Raw genomic sequence first — 15,466 nt, forward strand, 5'->3', positions numbered from 1 at the left:
CCGAGGTTGGCCAAACTACCCGAGCCTTAGTGAATTCGCACAACCCGAGATTCACTACCTTATCAACAAGATGACCGAACAACCCGAGTCATCATGAATCCGCACTACCCGAGATTCACTACCCAAAATATTATGAATACGAGCAAACCGATATTCATTTCCCACACCATAACCCACGTCATCGGGGTTATAACTCCAAATCACAATCTAAGTGATATCGTACACTCAAGTGTGCAACTCGTCAATGGTGGTCAACCAAAACGCACAACCGTGCCAATTGGACCTATTACACAAGTCCATAAAAATCCACCTATATGTGAAGTGAGCTCTATAACCGAGAACCACTTCACTCGACCCGCACCCATCCTACACATACATATGCACATAGGATATTAACACTCACCTTGTCGTCTTGATGAATGCTTCCGAACAAATCCGCAACACGTCAATGGAAAATACCTAATCCATTATCACAAACACAACAACGTGTCCAAACTAACCAATAATCACTAATCACAAGTGAACATGGTTCTAATATGCCAATGAACCCAAATCTTAAGTGTTAAACACTTATCAATCTCAAAATCACCTAAAAACCCTAATTTTGACTCAATTCCAAAATTAGTCTTTCAAACACACAAAAAGGGTTCCAATACTTCCATAATCACTAAACCTAGTGATTAAGCCCAATTACAAGTCCTAATCATAACCAATTTGTTCACCAACCCAAAATCCACCAACAATAAAAATAAACCCGATTACTAGCATCAACAAACTCACTTCAAGAGTTTAAATGGGTTTCTCTACAAATCAAGTTCAAACCCTAACTTTGAATATCAAAATCAACAATGAAATTCGGAGTTAGAACTTACCACAACAACCAAAACGTAGCTAGGAACGAGGTGAACAACTTAAACACTTGAGCTTTTGATCAAACCAAGCTTCTTCTTCTCCAAAACCCCAAATCTCTCTTTAGAATTCTCCCTCTCTCTCTAGAATAGTTGAGAGTGATGAATGGATGTGAAAATGATCCAAAAGTGGATCCAAACTAGCTGATAAGGCCTGAGATCCGGCCTCAAGTGAAAAGACCAAAAAGCCCTTCATTAAACTTAAAATAGAAAAAGGCAGAATTCTATCGCTGAGCATGTGCGCGGCGCGCACCCATTTCTGGGCAGATTCTGACCTTCGCTTAATTACACAATGCTTCCTGCACTCTATGTAGCATAATTGCACTTCCGTACAATAAATATTCGGGTCTTACATTACCACACACATATAATACGCTGTTTCGTAGGTAATTATGCATACAATACTACTAAACACTTACAAACAACATTGCAAAACATTTAATGCATCAAATTTCACATTTAAGGCTACCAAACTGTAACTAAAAATCATAAACTCGACAATCATGTTAATGGAGTCTTTCTAAGTCAACCTACACATCAAATTGAAGCTAATGATGCTAGTAACACATTTAATACATGCACTTTTAACATCTAACAATATTTAAACAACCAAATCTCAAGATCAAACTAGTCATTTTTCAAGTTTAAGCTAGTTACACCAAAATGACAAGAACAAGCAAATAAATCACATATTCATGTTAGACTTGAGCCATACACACTAATTAACACACTTTTAAGTTAAAAACACTAAGAACATGAAATCTAGAGTTTTTAAAAAGTTACCCAAAAGAGATGAAATCGGTATGGAATTGAAGAGGAAGATGTAAGGATTTCAAATATGTAATTTGTTTTGAAGAACGCTTGCTAGATCGAATTTAGATGATGAATCTTTGATTTGGGTGTTTGAGAGTAAAAAGTGGAAGTATCAAAATGTGGGTGAATGAATGAGTGCAGGAGGAGGAGGTTTGACTCTTTGACCTAGTCAAGACTTTGGTCACTTGGCAACATTAGTCCCTCAAGTTTAAAAGCGAGTGCGTGAATTAACCAAACGAATTACCTTAAATACGTAGAGGAAATGAGAGATGTTATAATTAAATAACGGCCTTTAAAATAAGTAAACGAAAAGTAAACGGAAAAAGGCGGGTTGTTACATCGAGTTGTTTTTATAAAGTGCTGACGGATACCGGTAAACCTTGGGTTTTTTTTTCTTCGTGTATTGGCCAACGGGACCGTAGATTGCTGTTGGCTCGCTATATATTTAGATCTTTTTCTCTATTTGATATGCATACTATTCGAATGTCGTAATTTGCAATTTAATGAGATACTGTTAAGGTGAACTTGATAAATAATTATATCTAAATACTAATTACGATGAGCATGTTACTGTTCACAGGGTTAATTACATCTTTTCAAAACTTCACAGGGGTAATTTAGTAATTGACAAAATTGCTGAAATGGTCCCTGTGGTTTGTATCAAAAAGCACGTTTAGTCCCTATGGTTTATTTTTGATGGACTTGATCCTTGTCGTATGTCATTTGAGCTGATTTAGTCCCTATTTCTGATGACCATTTAATTAAACGTAGTGGACGCATGTGACAAAAATGTGATGGGTAATATCGGTATTTTGCAATTTCTTGATTGAATCAAACCTCAGGGACTATTAATACACTCACACACATATCTAAACACCGGTCACCTAATTTCTTTCATCTCTTTCATCTATTTCCTCTCTTTTCTATCGATATAAACCCTAGAACTAGAAATTCGATCGATTTAGAGCTGCTTCAAAATGGTTAATTGTTATTGCGGTCAAGTAGCCTTGCATGAATGAACACAAACCCAGGTCGTCGTTTTTACTCATGCCCAAATCAGGTAACTGATGAACTCATGAACGAATTTCGAGGTGATTTGATAGTATAAAACTATCCTTTTGAATTAATTTTTTTGTTTTTGCGTGTTTCAGTGGTCCGATTGCAATTTTTTCATGTGGGCTGATTCGCCAATGGGTGCATGTGCAGTTGCCATTATTCCAGGGTTATTGAACAGGATAAATAGGCTGGAGAATAAAGTTAGAACATTGAAGATGATGCTAATTTGTAGTTGGATTATGTTTGGTTTTTATGTTCGGTTTAAGTAGTTTTAAGGGTCGTTTATGTTGTTTTTGTCTAACTTTGGTAATGTAATTTGGTATTGTATTTTGGTACATGTTGAATTATGTTGGTTTTGTTCAATGAAATGGTCCTTTTTAAGCAACTCAATGCACTTGTTCATGTGCAATGTACAAAAGATCAATTTATAGATTACATGTTCAGAACATAAAAGACATGTTCAAAAGACATATGTTCAAAAGACATGGATCATAGGTTAATAATTAACCATTACAGGTACATATTCAAAACAAACCATTACCATTAAGCTACAAGTTCAAAAGACATATGTTAGATACCCTAACATCAAACTATTACAAATACAAGTTCAAAAGACATTAACATCAAACAACATGTTCACAAGACAATTACCATTAACATTACATATTCAAAAGACAATAACCAAATAGCATCAAACTAAATACCTACACAGCAGCCTATTTCCCTTTCTTGTTACTTGCACTTGCACTTGTTGTAGCTTCACTTGAATTCTTCCTTTTCTCTCCAATGCTTTCATTTCCACATCCCCTTTGGTTATGCCCAAATTGTCCATAATGACCACACTTCACAGTCTTTCCCTTTCTTGTCAATTTCCCACTGACATTAACCTCTTCCTTCTCATCCATTGATTTCCTTCTAGACTTCTTTGGCCTACCAGCAGACTTAATTTTTTTGGGTGGTAACAACTTTGCAGTTACTGAAGACTTTGCCCACAGTTCTCTCCCAGGAACAGGTTTAATGCTAAAAGCATATGCTTCTTTCCAAATATCTAATTTATAAACACGGTGCACCCAATTCTCAACATGACCAATATCAATTGAATTCTCAGACATGTCATAAAGTACTGCTACAACATGCTTACATGGAATTCCTGTTATCTCCCATGTTCTACATGAACAGGTTCTATTTTCCATATCAACCATAACTTAGAATCCATGAGGTCCATTAACATGATATTGACCAATACCATTCCACATAACACCACAACTATTAGCTTCTTTCTGCACCACAGCAAATATTTTGGTTGCAGTTGGAGTTAGAGGTCCATCACTTTTGGAAGCTTTGATCAACACATTAGCTATCCTTTTCATCATGTACTCTATAACATACTCTAATGCAGTCACTATTGGTTTGTCCCTAGCATTACAGAACCACCTATTGAGAACTTCACACATGTTATTTAGTAAAACATCAGACACTGCTCTGTGTGTAAAATGGCTTCTGGCCCAATGTTTTGGTGGAATGTCAGATAGATATTTGTGACATTTTGCATCTAACTTTTTCATCTCCAACATTGCAGCTTCAAATTGAGGGATAGTAGTTGCTCTTGCACAGTTCCACAAATGATTCTTATAAGCATGTCCTCTCCAACCTTTTGACTTCATATTCTCATGAATATGCCTAAGACAGAAATGATGCTCAGCACAAGGAAATAGTTGTTCAGTAGCTGGAAGTAAACCCTGTACACATATTAATAATTTAATAAAAGCTTTATAATGCAATATGAATGTGAATTATAATACAAATATAATTAGTACCTTCTGCCTGTCACTTATGAATGTGAAGTTTGACATTGGGGTAAGCTCTAAATCTTCACCTAACAATTCCAAAAACCATTTCCAGGATGAAAAGCATTCCTGCTCAACTATTGCATATGCAACTGGGTAAATTCCATTATTTAAATCAACACCAACTGCAGTCAACATTTGTCCAGTTGCAGGCTCCTTCATAAAAGCACCATCAACACCAATTAAATCCCTTCCAATAGTTCTAAAACCTTGTTTCAAAGCACCTAAACATATGTACACCCTTTTAAAAACATGTGTATTATCTTTAGGATTTGCATTTTCAGTTTGAACCCTAACAGTTGTTCCTGGGTTACACCTCACTAACTCTTCTAGGTAATCCCTCAGATCTGCATACTGGTCAATGTAATCACCTTTCATTAACTGTTTTGCCTTGTACAATGCCCTGTAAGCCTTGTATTTAGAAACTTGTACTTCATGCTTTGCTTCCATTTGAGCCTTAACAGCTTTAGTTGAAATGTTTGGGTCTGTTGCTAACTGGCCAAGCAAGTCCTTTGAAAGGAAATTGTAGGTACAATGCTTATTAACCCTTGAATGCAAACAAGTATGTTTATCTTTGTAGGTTTTAACTTGCCAGGTATGTAAAAGTGGAAGTTTTGAAACTTGAAGGACCCAATCACATTTTTTTTGGCTTTTCCTCTTTATTATTTGGTTGTTCATGTGACTTTAAAGCATCCTTATTGCTTTTTGTCTTATTGCTCACCCCACATGAGGTACCCACTTCTGGAACATTTTTCAAAGATTGACTAGTCTTATCCACTATACCTTTACAAATAGCTCTAACCCTGATTTTGTCATTTTTTTTTAATAAAAAGGTGCCTCCTAGTTTCAACAGCATGTACCCTAATGGAATCTTTAACCTCTTCAGCACTTGAAAACTTTTGACCCATGTAGAAATAAGTCTTTGTTAAATCTGTACCCTGTCTTTGTTGCTTTTTGATTTCCTTTATCTTTCTACTCCTTACTGCATCATCTCCAAGATCAACATCATCACCACTTGAAAACTCATCAAAATCCAGTACTTCTAAATTATCTTCAATTTCATCATTGTTTTCAGAATTATTTTCATTACTTACAAGAACCTTGGACAACTTACACTTAAAGTCTCTCATATCCACATGGTCTTCAACAACTTGATGGATTTCATCTTCTACTAACTGACCATCATTTTCATCTAAATTATCCACAACAACTGCCTCATCATCTGCTTGAATATCATCATTAATATGCTCACTAACAGCTACCTCAACATCTGGTAGAATTTCATCATTAATATGTTCAATAATAGTTGGCTCAACAATTGCTTGAATTTCATCATTAACATGCTCATCCAACACTACACTGTCTTGGGTGTTAACATTATCTCCTTGCCTCCGAGAAGATTCACCATATTCTAATGCAAGATTCCTACAAAGACTAACATTTTTAACACTATGGTTTTTAACACTTGATATATTAACAACTGGTTCATCTTCTTCAATATCCTCAATGATAAGTTTCTTTGGATTCAATGGACTCATTGAGGCATATACATTACTCCAATCATGTTCACTATACATCCATATTTCTTTGTGATCATCTACATACTTACTCAAGTTTAACACATCCTGATCACTACCAAAATCTTGTAATTCATAATCCAAATCAGTATTTGGTTTTAAAAAGTGGAATAATATCAAACTCCTACCATCGTACCCAAGTTCCTCAATAATATCATTCAACATTATCACAGACCAGGTATCAATGTCAATAAGATCAATATACGTGACCTTACCATTGATGTATTCCCTTCCAGGCTTGCTTGTAAAATGACCACCATGGTGAAGCTTAATCGTAAAATACTGTGGATAATGAGCTGAAACAAAAAAATTAATTTTTTTTAAAAAAAAAATAGTCTAATTATATGGATAACTAGGGTTAACAAAATTAAACAAATGCATACCGTATACATCTACAAGATAGTAATCAGCACCTTCTGGTCTAATTCTGTAAAGATCTTCAGCCATTATCGTTCTATTTAGATTACAATTTCATTTCAAGGGTTTAGCATCTGTTTCAATTTCAAGGGTTTACTAGGTACGATAGTTAGGTGAGTGTATTAATAGTCCCTGAGGTTTGATTCAATTAAGAAATTGCAAAATACCGATATTACCCATCACGTTTTTGTCACATGCGTCCACTAAACGGTTTAATTAAACGGTCGTCAGAAATAGGGACTAAATCAGCTCAAATGACATACGACAAGGATCAAGTCCATCAAAAATAAACCATAGGGACTAAACGTGCTTTTTGATACAAACCACAGGGACCGTTTCAGCAATTTTCTCTTAGTAATTTCACATTCTTTTCAACTTCATTTAAACTATTAGCCATTGATAAGGTGATTTTTTTGCATAAAATAAAAAGTTATCAGGTTGTTTTTTTTTTGTTTTCGGGTATTATTAGTTTCAAGAATTGTGATATTAGTTGGTGAATAATGGTGGTCCGTGTTGGTTTTTTCGAGTTGTTTTGGATGCATTTTACATCTTGATGTTTGGGGCCGTGTTTTGGAGATTTGTGTTCGTGGTATTAGATAACTGGCTTTGGATTATTAGAGTGTTCGTTTTCGCCCGGTGGTTCCTTGTTCTGGAAGAGGGTATAAATCGTAGATGTTGGTTGTGATTTAACACTTATAGTCTTTTTCTCTATTTACATTTATGCATTTGACGATACCACCACTTGGGTAGATTGTGTGATCGAGACTGTTTGTTTTAAGGTTTGACGGGTTTTGCCTTAGTTATCGTTGTGTTGATCGTGTGTAGTTTTCTCACCGATTTACATGCTTTCTAATGAGTGATTGCCCTTAAAGTGGTTTTGTATGGTGTTGATTTAGATGAGGAGTAAATTATTAGATTGTTAGATTAAAACCTTGTAATTTGTCGAGGTTGGTGTTGATCGTGAAGTCGTGAGTCATGTTTTTCAAGTTTATCACTTAGCGTTGTAATTACTAGCTTCTTGCTAGTCTTATTCATATTTCTAAAATTATATTGCCCTTAAAAAAAAGAAGAAAAAAATAGTTTATCTAAAAATAATTTTAATAGTTAATTAAGATATGTAGGCATGTATTAATAATTTGTACATCATAATAACTATCAACTTTCTTTTTACGGTAACTGCTATGTATTATAGTGGTGGCAATGGATGCCTATCTATCGAATATCCGATTCACTAAAATGGATATGGATGATTTAAATCGATGAATAACGGATATGAATATGGATGATGTGTAAAATTTGTTGATCGAATATAGATGACGATTTATCATTCACGAATATAAACGTTATTATCCGAAAGACACACACACACACACACACATAATGCATTTACATATCCTTATACATACACATTATAAATTATTGAATTGTTAACAAATATATTCTACATTTATATGCTCCATTTACATAAACATATGAGAGACTAATTAATAATTTTAGAGACTACACGTAGCATTAGTTAAAAGATATTTACTTATATTTATAACATATTTTGTTCAATTAACGAAAATAACTACATGTTTTTATTTATTAATTTGTATTTTATGGATGAGTGATTTATTTTTGAATGAATGTGAATATGAATATAAAAATTAAATAGATATATAGATATGAATATGATATCACTCATTGCATAATCAATACTCTTTAACCCACTATAATAATACCCACTATAATAATGCATTTCTAAGTTTTTTTTTAAAATAACTCTCATGACTATTTTTTTATTCAATAAATTACATAAGATCCTATATTTATGGACTACTCAAACTCGATGAACATATAAAACTATATCAAACTACAAATAAAGATAGCTATTAACCAAAGTATAATTACTAATTACATTATATTCTCTAATTAACTTTCACGTACGATGCATGGTTTGGACCAGATTCGATCAAATTGTCAAAGATGCGTAGTTTGAACCGGTTACCCCTTCCAACCACAAAAATTGTATTTTTAAAAACTAACTCAGGAAAGTTAAGGATACTCTTAAAGTATGGAGTCACAACAAATTTCACCAGCTTCATGGTGAAATTGAAATTATGAGATCTTCGACCCTTAATTTGGAGTTGAAAGCCGAAATTATGGTGTTAAGTGATAGTGAACAGAAACTATGGAAAGAATGTCGCAAACAATGGTTGGATAAAGAAAGGGTGAAAACTAATATGCTCAAACAAAAAGCTCGCGTCCGATGGGTGTTAGATGGTGATGAAAATAAAAAATATTTTCATTCCTTGATCCAGAGGAAAAACAATAAGTGAAATATTAACGGGTTAAACATGTTTTCAATTGATTAAAACGATTTTTGATATGAATATGAAAATGCATCTGTTATTTCAAACAGATGAAGTGATTTACAAGAGTGTTTGAGTGTGTTTATATACACAAGAATGCCTAACAGAAATTTCTAATTTAAGTATGGATCCAAAGTAACTTTGGAACCACTTTTAAATAAAAGGAAATATGTTGGCTTGTATCTGACTTTGTATCCGTTTGATGCTGCTCCTTTGTGTAACATGTCTCCCTTAATTTATGGATATGATGAGGCTTCCTTTCCTCTGATCCAATAGTCAACTTTCCTTTTAAAGTAACAAGGTATTTATCTTTTATTATTATTGTAATTTATTATTATTATTGTTCTTTAACACTCCCCCTCAAGTTGAATAGTGGGATTGCCGATATTCAATTTGACAAGAACTTCGCTAAAAAGTCTTCCATTCACTGACTTTGTTAGAATATCAGCCAATTGGTCTTCCGATCTGACATATGGGAGAGAGATTATTTCTGCATCTAATTTCTCTCTGATAAAGTGTCTGTCCACCTCAACATGTTTAGTTCGATCATGTTGAACTGGATTCTCTGATATGGCAATTGCTGCTTCATTGTCACACATGATCTGAATTGTTTCTTTTGGAGGGAACCCAATCTCTGCTAATAACTTTTTAATCCATAAGGCTTCAGCTACTCCTTTTGCTATTCCTCTGAATTCTGATTCGGCGCTCGAGAGTGCGACAACCTTTTGTTTCTTACTTCTCCATGCAACAAGGTTACCACCTACAAGTGTAAAGAATCCTGATGTAGATCTTCTGTCTCCCTTTTCTCCAGCCCAACTTACATCTGTATAAATTTGGGTTTTTAGATGTCCATTCTTTTCAAACACAACCCCATGATCAGCTGTTTTCTTTAGGTATTTGATGATTCTGATTACGGCTTCCATATGGTGAACTTGTGGTTTATGCATGAATTGACTCACAACCCCAACTGCATGTGCTATATCGGGTCGAGTATGAGCGAGATAGATTAGTTTTCCCACAAATCTTTGATATCATCCTTTATCAGCAAGATCAGCTTCGTCTTCCATATATAGCTTTTGGTTTGGAATCATAGGAGTATCGGCTGGTTTACAATCGATCATCCCTGTTTCTGCAAGAAAATCAAGAATATAATTCTTTTGACAGATAAATATTCCCCGTTGGGACCGTAGAACTTCGATCCCTAAAAAGTATTTAAGTCTGCCCAAATCTTTCATTTCAAAATCATTAAATAAGTTTGTTTTTAGTTTTGAAATTTCTTCTTTATCATTTCCAGTAATTATCATGTCATCAACGTAAATAATTAAACACGTGATAAGATTGTTATTTCGTTTAAGAAACAGGGTATGGTCAGAGTTACTTTGTTTAAAACCATAGCTTTTCATAGCTAATGTGAATCTCCCAAACCAAGCCCGCGGGGATTGTTTTAACCCATATAATGCCTTTTTAAGTCGACAAACTTCCCTGTTTTTAAAGTTGTCGGTGAATCCCGGTGGTGCTTCCATATAGACTTCTTCCTTTAATTTGCCATGGAGAAAAGCATTCTTCACATCGAATTGGTGAAGTGGCCAGTCCTTATTTACAGCGATAGAGAAGAGAACTCTAATGGTATCAATCTTTGCAACTGGTGAGAAAGTCTCAGAGTAATCGATCCCGTATGTCTGGGTGTACCCTTTCGCAACCAGTCGAGCCTTATATCTTTCGATAGTACCATCTGGTTTATGTTTTATCGTAAATACCCATCGACATCCCACTGGTTTCTTTCCTTGAGGCATAACACATATTTCCCATGTATCATTATCATTCAATGCTTTCATTTCAACTTTCATTGCCTTTCTACAGTTTTCTGATTTTAAGGCTTGTTCAATGGAAGTTGGGATACTTTCAGAGTAAATTGCGGAATTAAATTTATGAGCTTCATTTGATAGATTTCCTTGTGCTATATTAGCCATAGGATATCTAGATTTTTGCGTTTCTTTTTCTGGTGAGTAGCGTTTAGGTGGAACACCTCTATTGACTCTTTGAGGTAGGACATATCGCTGAGTGGTTTCATCGGAATTAGTTTGTTCCTCTTGAGTTTGATGTTCATTACTCGAGGAAGTTTCAACAGTTTCATGGTTTAATGGGATATTTTCTGTGAGTTCCTGGTTTTGTGTTGGATTGGGGTTTGGTGTCGAAGTTTGTGTGGGTTCGGGATTTGGTATCGGGTTTGGTGTTGAAGTTTGTGTGGGTTCGGGATTTGGTATCGGCTCGGGGTTTGGTGTTGGGTTTGTTGAGTTTGATTTGGATTCTTGTGTTTGAGGTGGTACCCATGTCATCCAACTTAGAGTGTCATTATCTTCTTTCTCCCCCTCACTCGTGAGTTGGGTGTTATTGTAAAAATATTCAGTTTCAATAAAATCACAGTTCATTGTGGTAGTAATCTTTCAATTTTTGGGATTATAACATCGATACCCTTTTTGGTTGACACCATAACCAACCATAATACACTTCTCGGCACATGGATCAAGTTTAGTACGCTCATGTTTTGGTATGTGAAAAAAGACCGAACACCCAAAGACTCGAGGTTTAAGGTTAAGTGAGGACGGGAGAGTCACAAATTTAGATAAGACATCCCAAGGGGTTTTTGAACCAAGAATCTTAGTGGGTAATCGGTTTATGAGATAGGTTGCGGTAGCAAGCGCTTCGGGCCAAAAACTTTTCGGAACCTTGGATTCGATAATTAAAGCTCTAGTCATTTCTAGAAGTATCCGATTTTTTCGTTCGGCTACACCATTTTGTTCCGGGGTATGAGCACATGTGGTTTGGTGAATAATTCATTTTTCTTCACAAAAAAGTTTCATAGATGCGTTTACAAATTCTCCTCCATTATCTGATCTTAAAATTTGGATATTTTTATAAAATTGGGTTTGAACCATTTTATAGAAAAGACAAAATTTTTCAAAAACGTCGGATTTGTGTGTTAAAAAGTAGATCCATTGCATTCGAGTACAATCATCAATAAAAGTAACAAAATATCTAAAAATTTTCCCCCCATTAATCGGAGCCGGTCCCCAAACATCAGAGTGAATTAAAGCAAAAGTTACATTCTTCCGAGTATTAGAGGGTTTAAAAGTACTACGATGGCTTTTCGCCAAGATACAAGTTTCACAACATAAATTAACATTAGAAGGAAATAAAGAACGTAGATAGCCGGTAGACGGGTGTCCCAACCTTCGATGCCATAACCATGCTTCTCTCGTAGGTGTTCCGTGAGCAAGTAACACGGTACCTTGTTGAGAAACTTCGTCAATATAATATAGTCCCCCTTTTTCAGTGCCACGCCCAATCACATTCCCCGTCCGGATATCTTGCAAGATGCAGAACGTCGGATATATAAGGACTTTACAATTTAATTCTTTAGTTACATGACTTACCGATAACAGCTTATGAGATAAAGCTGGAATATATAGACAATTAGGTAATTTAATCGTTGGTGAAATCTCAATAGTACCACTATTTTCAACTTGAATAATTTCACCACTCGCAGTTTGAATTTTACCCCTTTTAGGTTTAGTTTTTAAAACAATATCATTTTTATCAAAGGTCATGGTATCCGTCGCCCCACAATCGAGTACCCATGACTTCGTTTTAAAACTTTCCGAGACTATATTGGCTTCGGGTTGGGACACTTCATCGTTTGGTATTTTGTTTAATTTGGTATTTTGTTTAAGACAGAATAACTATTATTGCATGGTATAACAAGCTCGGGTCTTTTAATTCTAGTTTTTCCTTTTATTTTGGGCTTATCATTTAGGGTTTGAACAGAATTATTCTTATCAGTCTTTAGTATAGACTGCCTTTTTAGGTCTGGCCCATCTTTTAATTTAGTTTTATTCTAGTTTTATTCTGGCCCAAAGGTTTACAATATATATCATGGCCTACTTGTTTCTTATGGGATTTAATAAAAGGGTGACTATGGCCCAAGTAATTAGTAGGCCTATCAAGGCCCATTTTTCTATTCCATATTTGGTCACCGAAAGGTTTTGGTACCCCATGACTTTCACCTGCTCGTTTATCTTCCCCAGATGGATATTTATTCGATTTACTTATTTTCTTCACACAATCCAACCTATTACCTACTCGTTCATTTCTTCTAGGGCAAAATAAATCAACAAAAAATTTGGGGAATTTACCTTTCGTTGTTTTAGTTGAGACAACTCCTCCAAATCCTATTGTTGGTTGATCCGATTCAGTGGTGGTGGTGGTTGGTGGTTCTGCCATCGCTGCTACTGTTGCTTTACCCGGTTTGTTCCACCAATCGGGATATCCTTTGATTTCAAAGCACTGGTCCCTGGTGTGCTTCAATTTTCCACATTTGGTACATACCAACTTCGATTTATCGATTCTGGATGATGATGGCTTGCTCCGGTGAGGGTAAGGATTGGCGGTTTGCCCAAATCGATCGGGTTTTCTTGCTGCAACTAACCCCGAAGCTATTCCTTGATGGTTTGAATCGATTTTGGTTTGCCCAAGGATGTGTTGGTGAGCCACCTCCTTCCTCACTGTGGCGTAAGCTTCTTGTGGTGTAGGTAATGGGTCTAATCTCAAAAGCTCTCTCTTAATCGTATCATAGTTTCGATCAAGAGCGTTTAGAAACTGAAAAAGTTTTTGTTCAGTTCTGATTTTGTTGTAGATGGCGATGTCAGTGGAGCAATTCATTGGGTTTGGATCTCGTCTATCGATTTCACCCCAAATTCCCTGCATCGTGATCCACAGATCTTCAAGGGTTTGATCTTTTTGTTTGATGTCATTAGCTTTGACATGTAAGTCAAAGTTTTGTAGCTTATCTTTACCACTGCTATATGTGGTTACAAGAGCATCCCATAGCAACTTGGCTGTAGCAAATTCGGTTAAGTTGCTAGCAAGATTTGGCTCTATATTTTGAATTAACCATGAGAACACGATTAAATCTTCCTGTTCCCATTGGTCAAATTCTTCATTATCATGATCTGGTGGGTTTGATGTGAGATGGTTTAAGAGGTGTTTTGATTTGCCTCCTATTGCCACCTTGATCATTCGAGCCCATAAGGCATAATTCTGACTTGATAAGCTGATGTTGATTTTGAGGCTGTCAGAAAGTTTTGGGCTTGGATTCATGTTGGTTTTTAATAGCTGGCTCAGTTGTGTGGCAAGGTCATTGGTTTGGGTTTGATTAACAGAGTGGGTATGGATACTGTCTTCATCAGACATTGTGACCCCCACTTAATTGGTAAATGATTGAAGCTTGAAAAAATGAGTGTATTGATCTATGATCTACACCATAAGCTCTGATACCATGTTTTCAATTGATTAAAACGATTTTTGATATGAATATGAAAATGCGTCTGTTATTTCAAACAGATGAAGTGATTTACAAGAGTGTTTGAGTGTGTTTATATACACAAGAATGCCTAACAGAAATTTCTAATTTAAGTATGGATCCAAAGTAACTTTGGAACCACTTTAAAATAAAAGGAAATATGTTGGCTTGTATCCGTTTGATGCTGCTCCTTTGTGTAACATGTCTCCCTTAATTTATGGATATGATGAGGCTTCCTTTCCTCTGATCCAATAGTCAACTTTCCCTTTAAAGTAACAAGGTATTTATCTTTTATTATTATTGTAATTTATTATTTATTATTATTATTGTTCTTTAACAAAACATTAATGGCGTTTGGAATGACTCCCCAAATGACATTAAATCGTGTGCGTTCGATCACTTTAAAAGTTTATTTGAAGATCCGGACATTGAAAGGCATAGTGTTGAGGATCTTAACTATCCTACACTCTCGGTTAAAGAAGAAAAAGAACTAGAGGCCCCCTTTGATGATAATGAAATTTTTAATGCTGTAAATGATTGTGGTAGCATCAAGGCTTCAGGCCCGGATGGATTTAATATGCGGTTTTCAAACGCTATTGGGGGGTAATAAAAGGCGAGCTAATTGATACCATCGTGTGGTTTTGGGACATATCTAAATTTTTGCGAGGATGTAATGCATCTTTTGTTACTTTAATACCGAAAAAACCGACCCGTTATGCGTCGGTGATTTTCGTCTGATTACCCTCATTGGTAATCTCATTGGTAGCTATTACAAAATAGTTGGCAAAATTCTCTCGAACCGGTTAAGAAGAATAATCCCATCTCTTGTTGGACTTGAACAAAGCGCTTTTTTAAAAGGTAGAATTATTTTGGATAGGGCTCTCATTGTAAATGAAATTATTAAATTTTTAAGGTCGAAAAAACAAAAAGGTATTCTCTTTAATGTAGACTTTGAGAAAGCACTCGACTCTCTCAATTGGAACTTTTTACTTGAAGTGATGAACTGTATGGTATTTGAAAGCAAATGGAGAAAATGGATTCTTTCGTGTTTGAATACGACATCCATTTCGATTCATGTAAATGGGTATTCTACTAATGAATTTTCGTTGAATCGTGGTAAAACGCCCCGTCAGAA

The 15,466-nt window shown here is 35.3% G+C and overlaps 1 protein-coding gene across 1 annotated transcript; it reads right to left on the reverse strand.

The window, feature by feature from the left end:
- Positions 1 to 3,493: 3,493 nt before the first annotated feature.
- On the reverse strand, positions 3,494 to 3,979 carry LOC139854617 (uncharacterized). Its single transcript, XM_071843913.1, has one exon. It carries the CDS (start codon positions 3,977 to 3,979, stop codon positions 3,494 to 3,496), a length of 486 nt encoding a protein of 161 aa, XP_071700014.1.
- Positions 3,980 to 15,466: the final 11,487 nt, after the last annotated feature.

Source organism: Rutidosis leptorrhynchoides, chromosome 6, assembly GCF_046630445.1.
Source record: "Rutidosis leptorrhynchoides isolate AG116_Rl617_1_P2 chromosome 6, CSIRO_AGI_Rlap_v1, whole genome shotgun sequence".
NCBI lineage: Eukaryota > Viridiplantae > Streptophyta > Magnoliopsida > Asterales > Asteraceae > Rutidosis > Rutidosis leptorrhynchoides.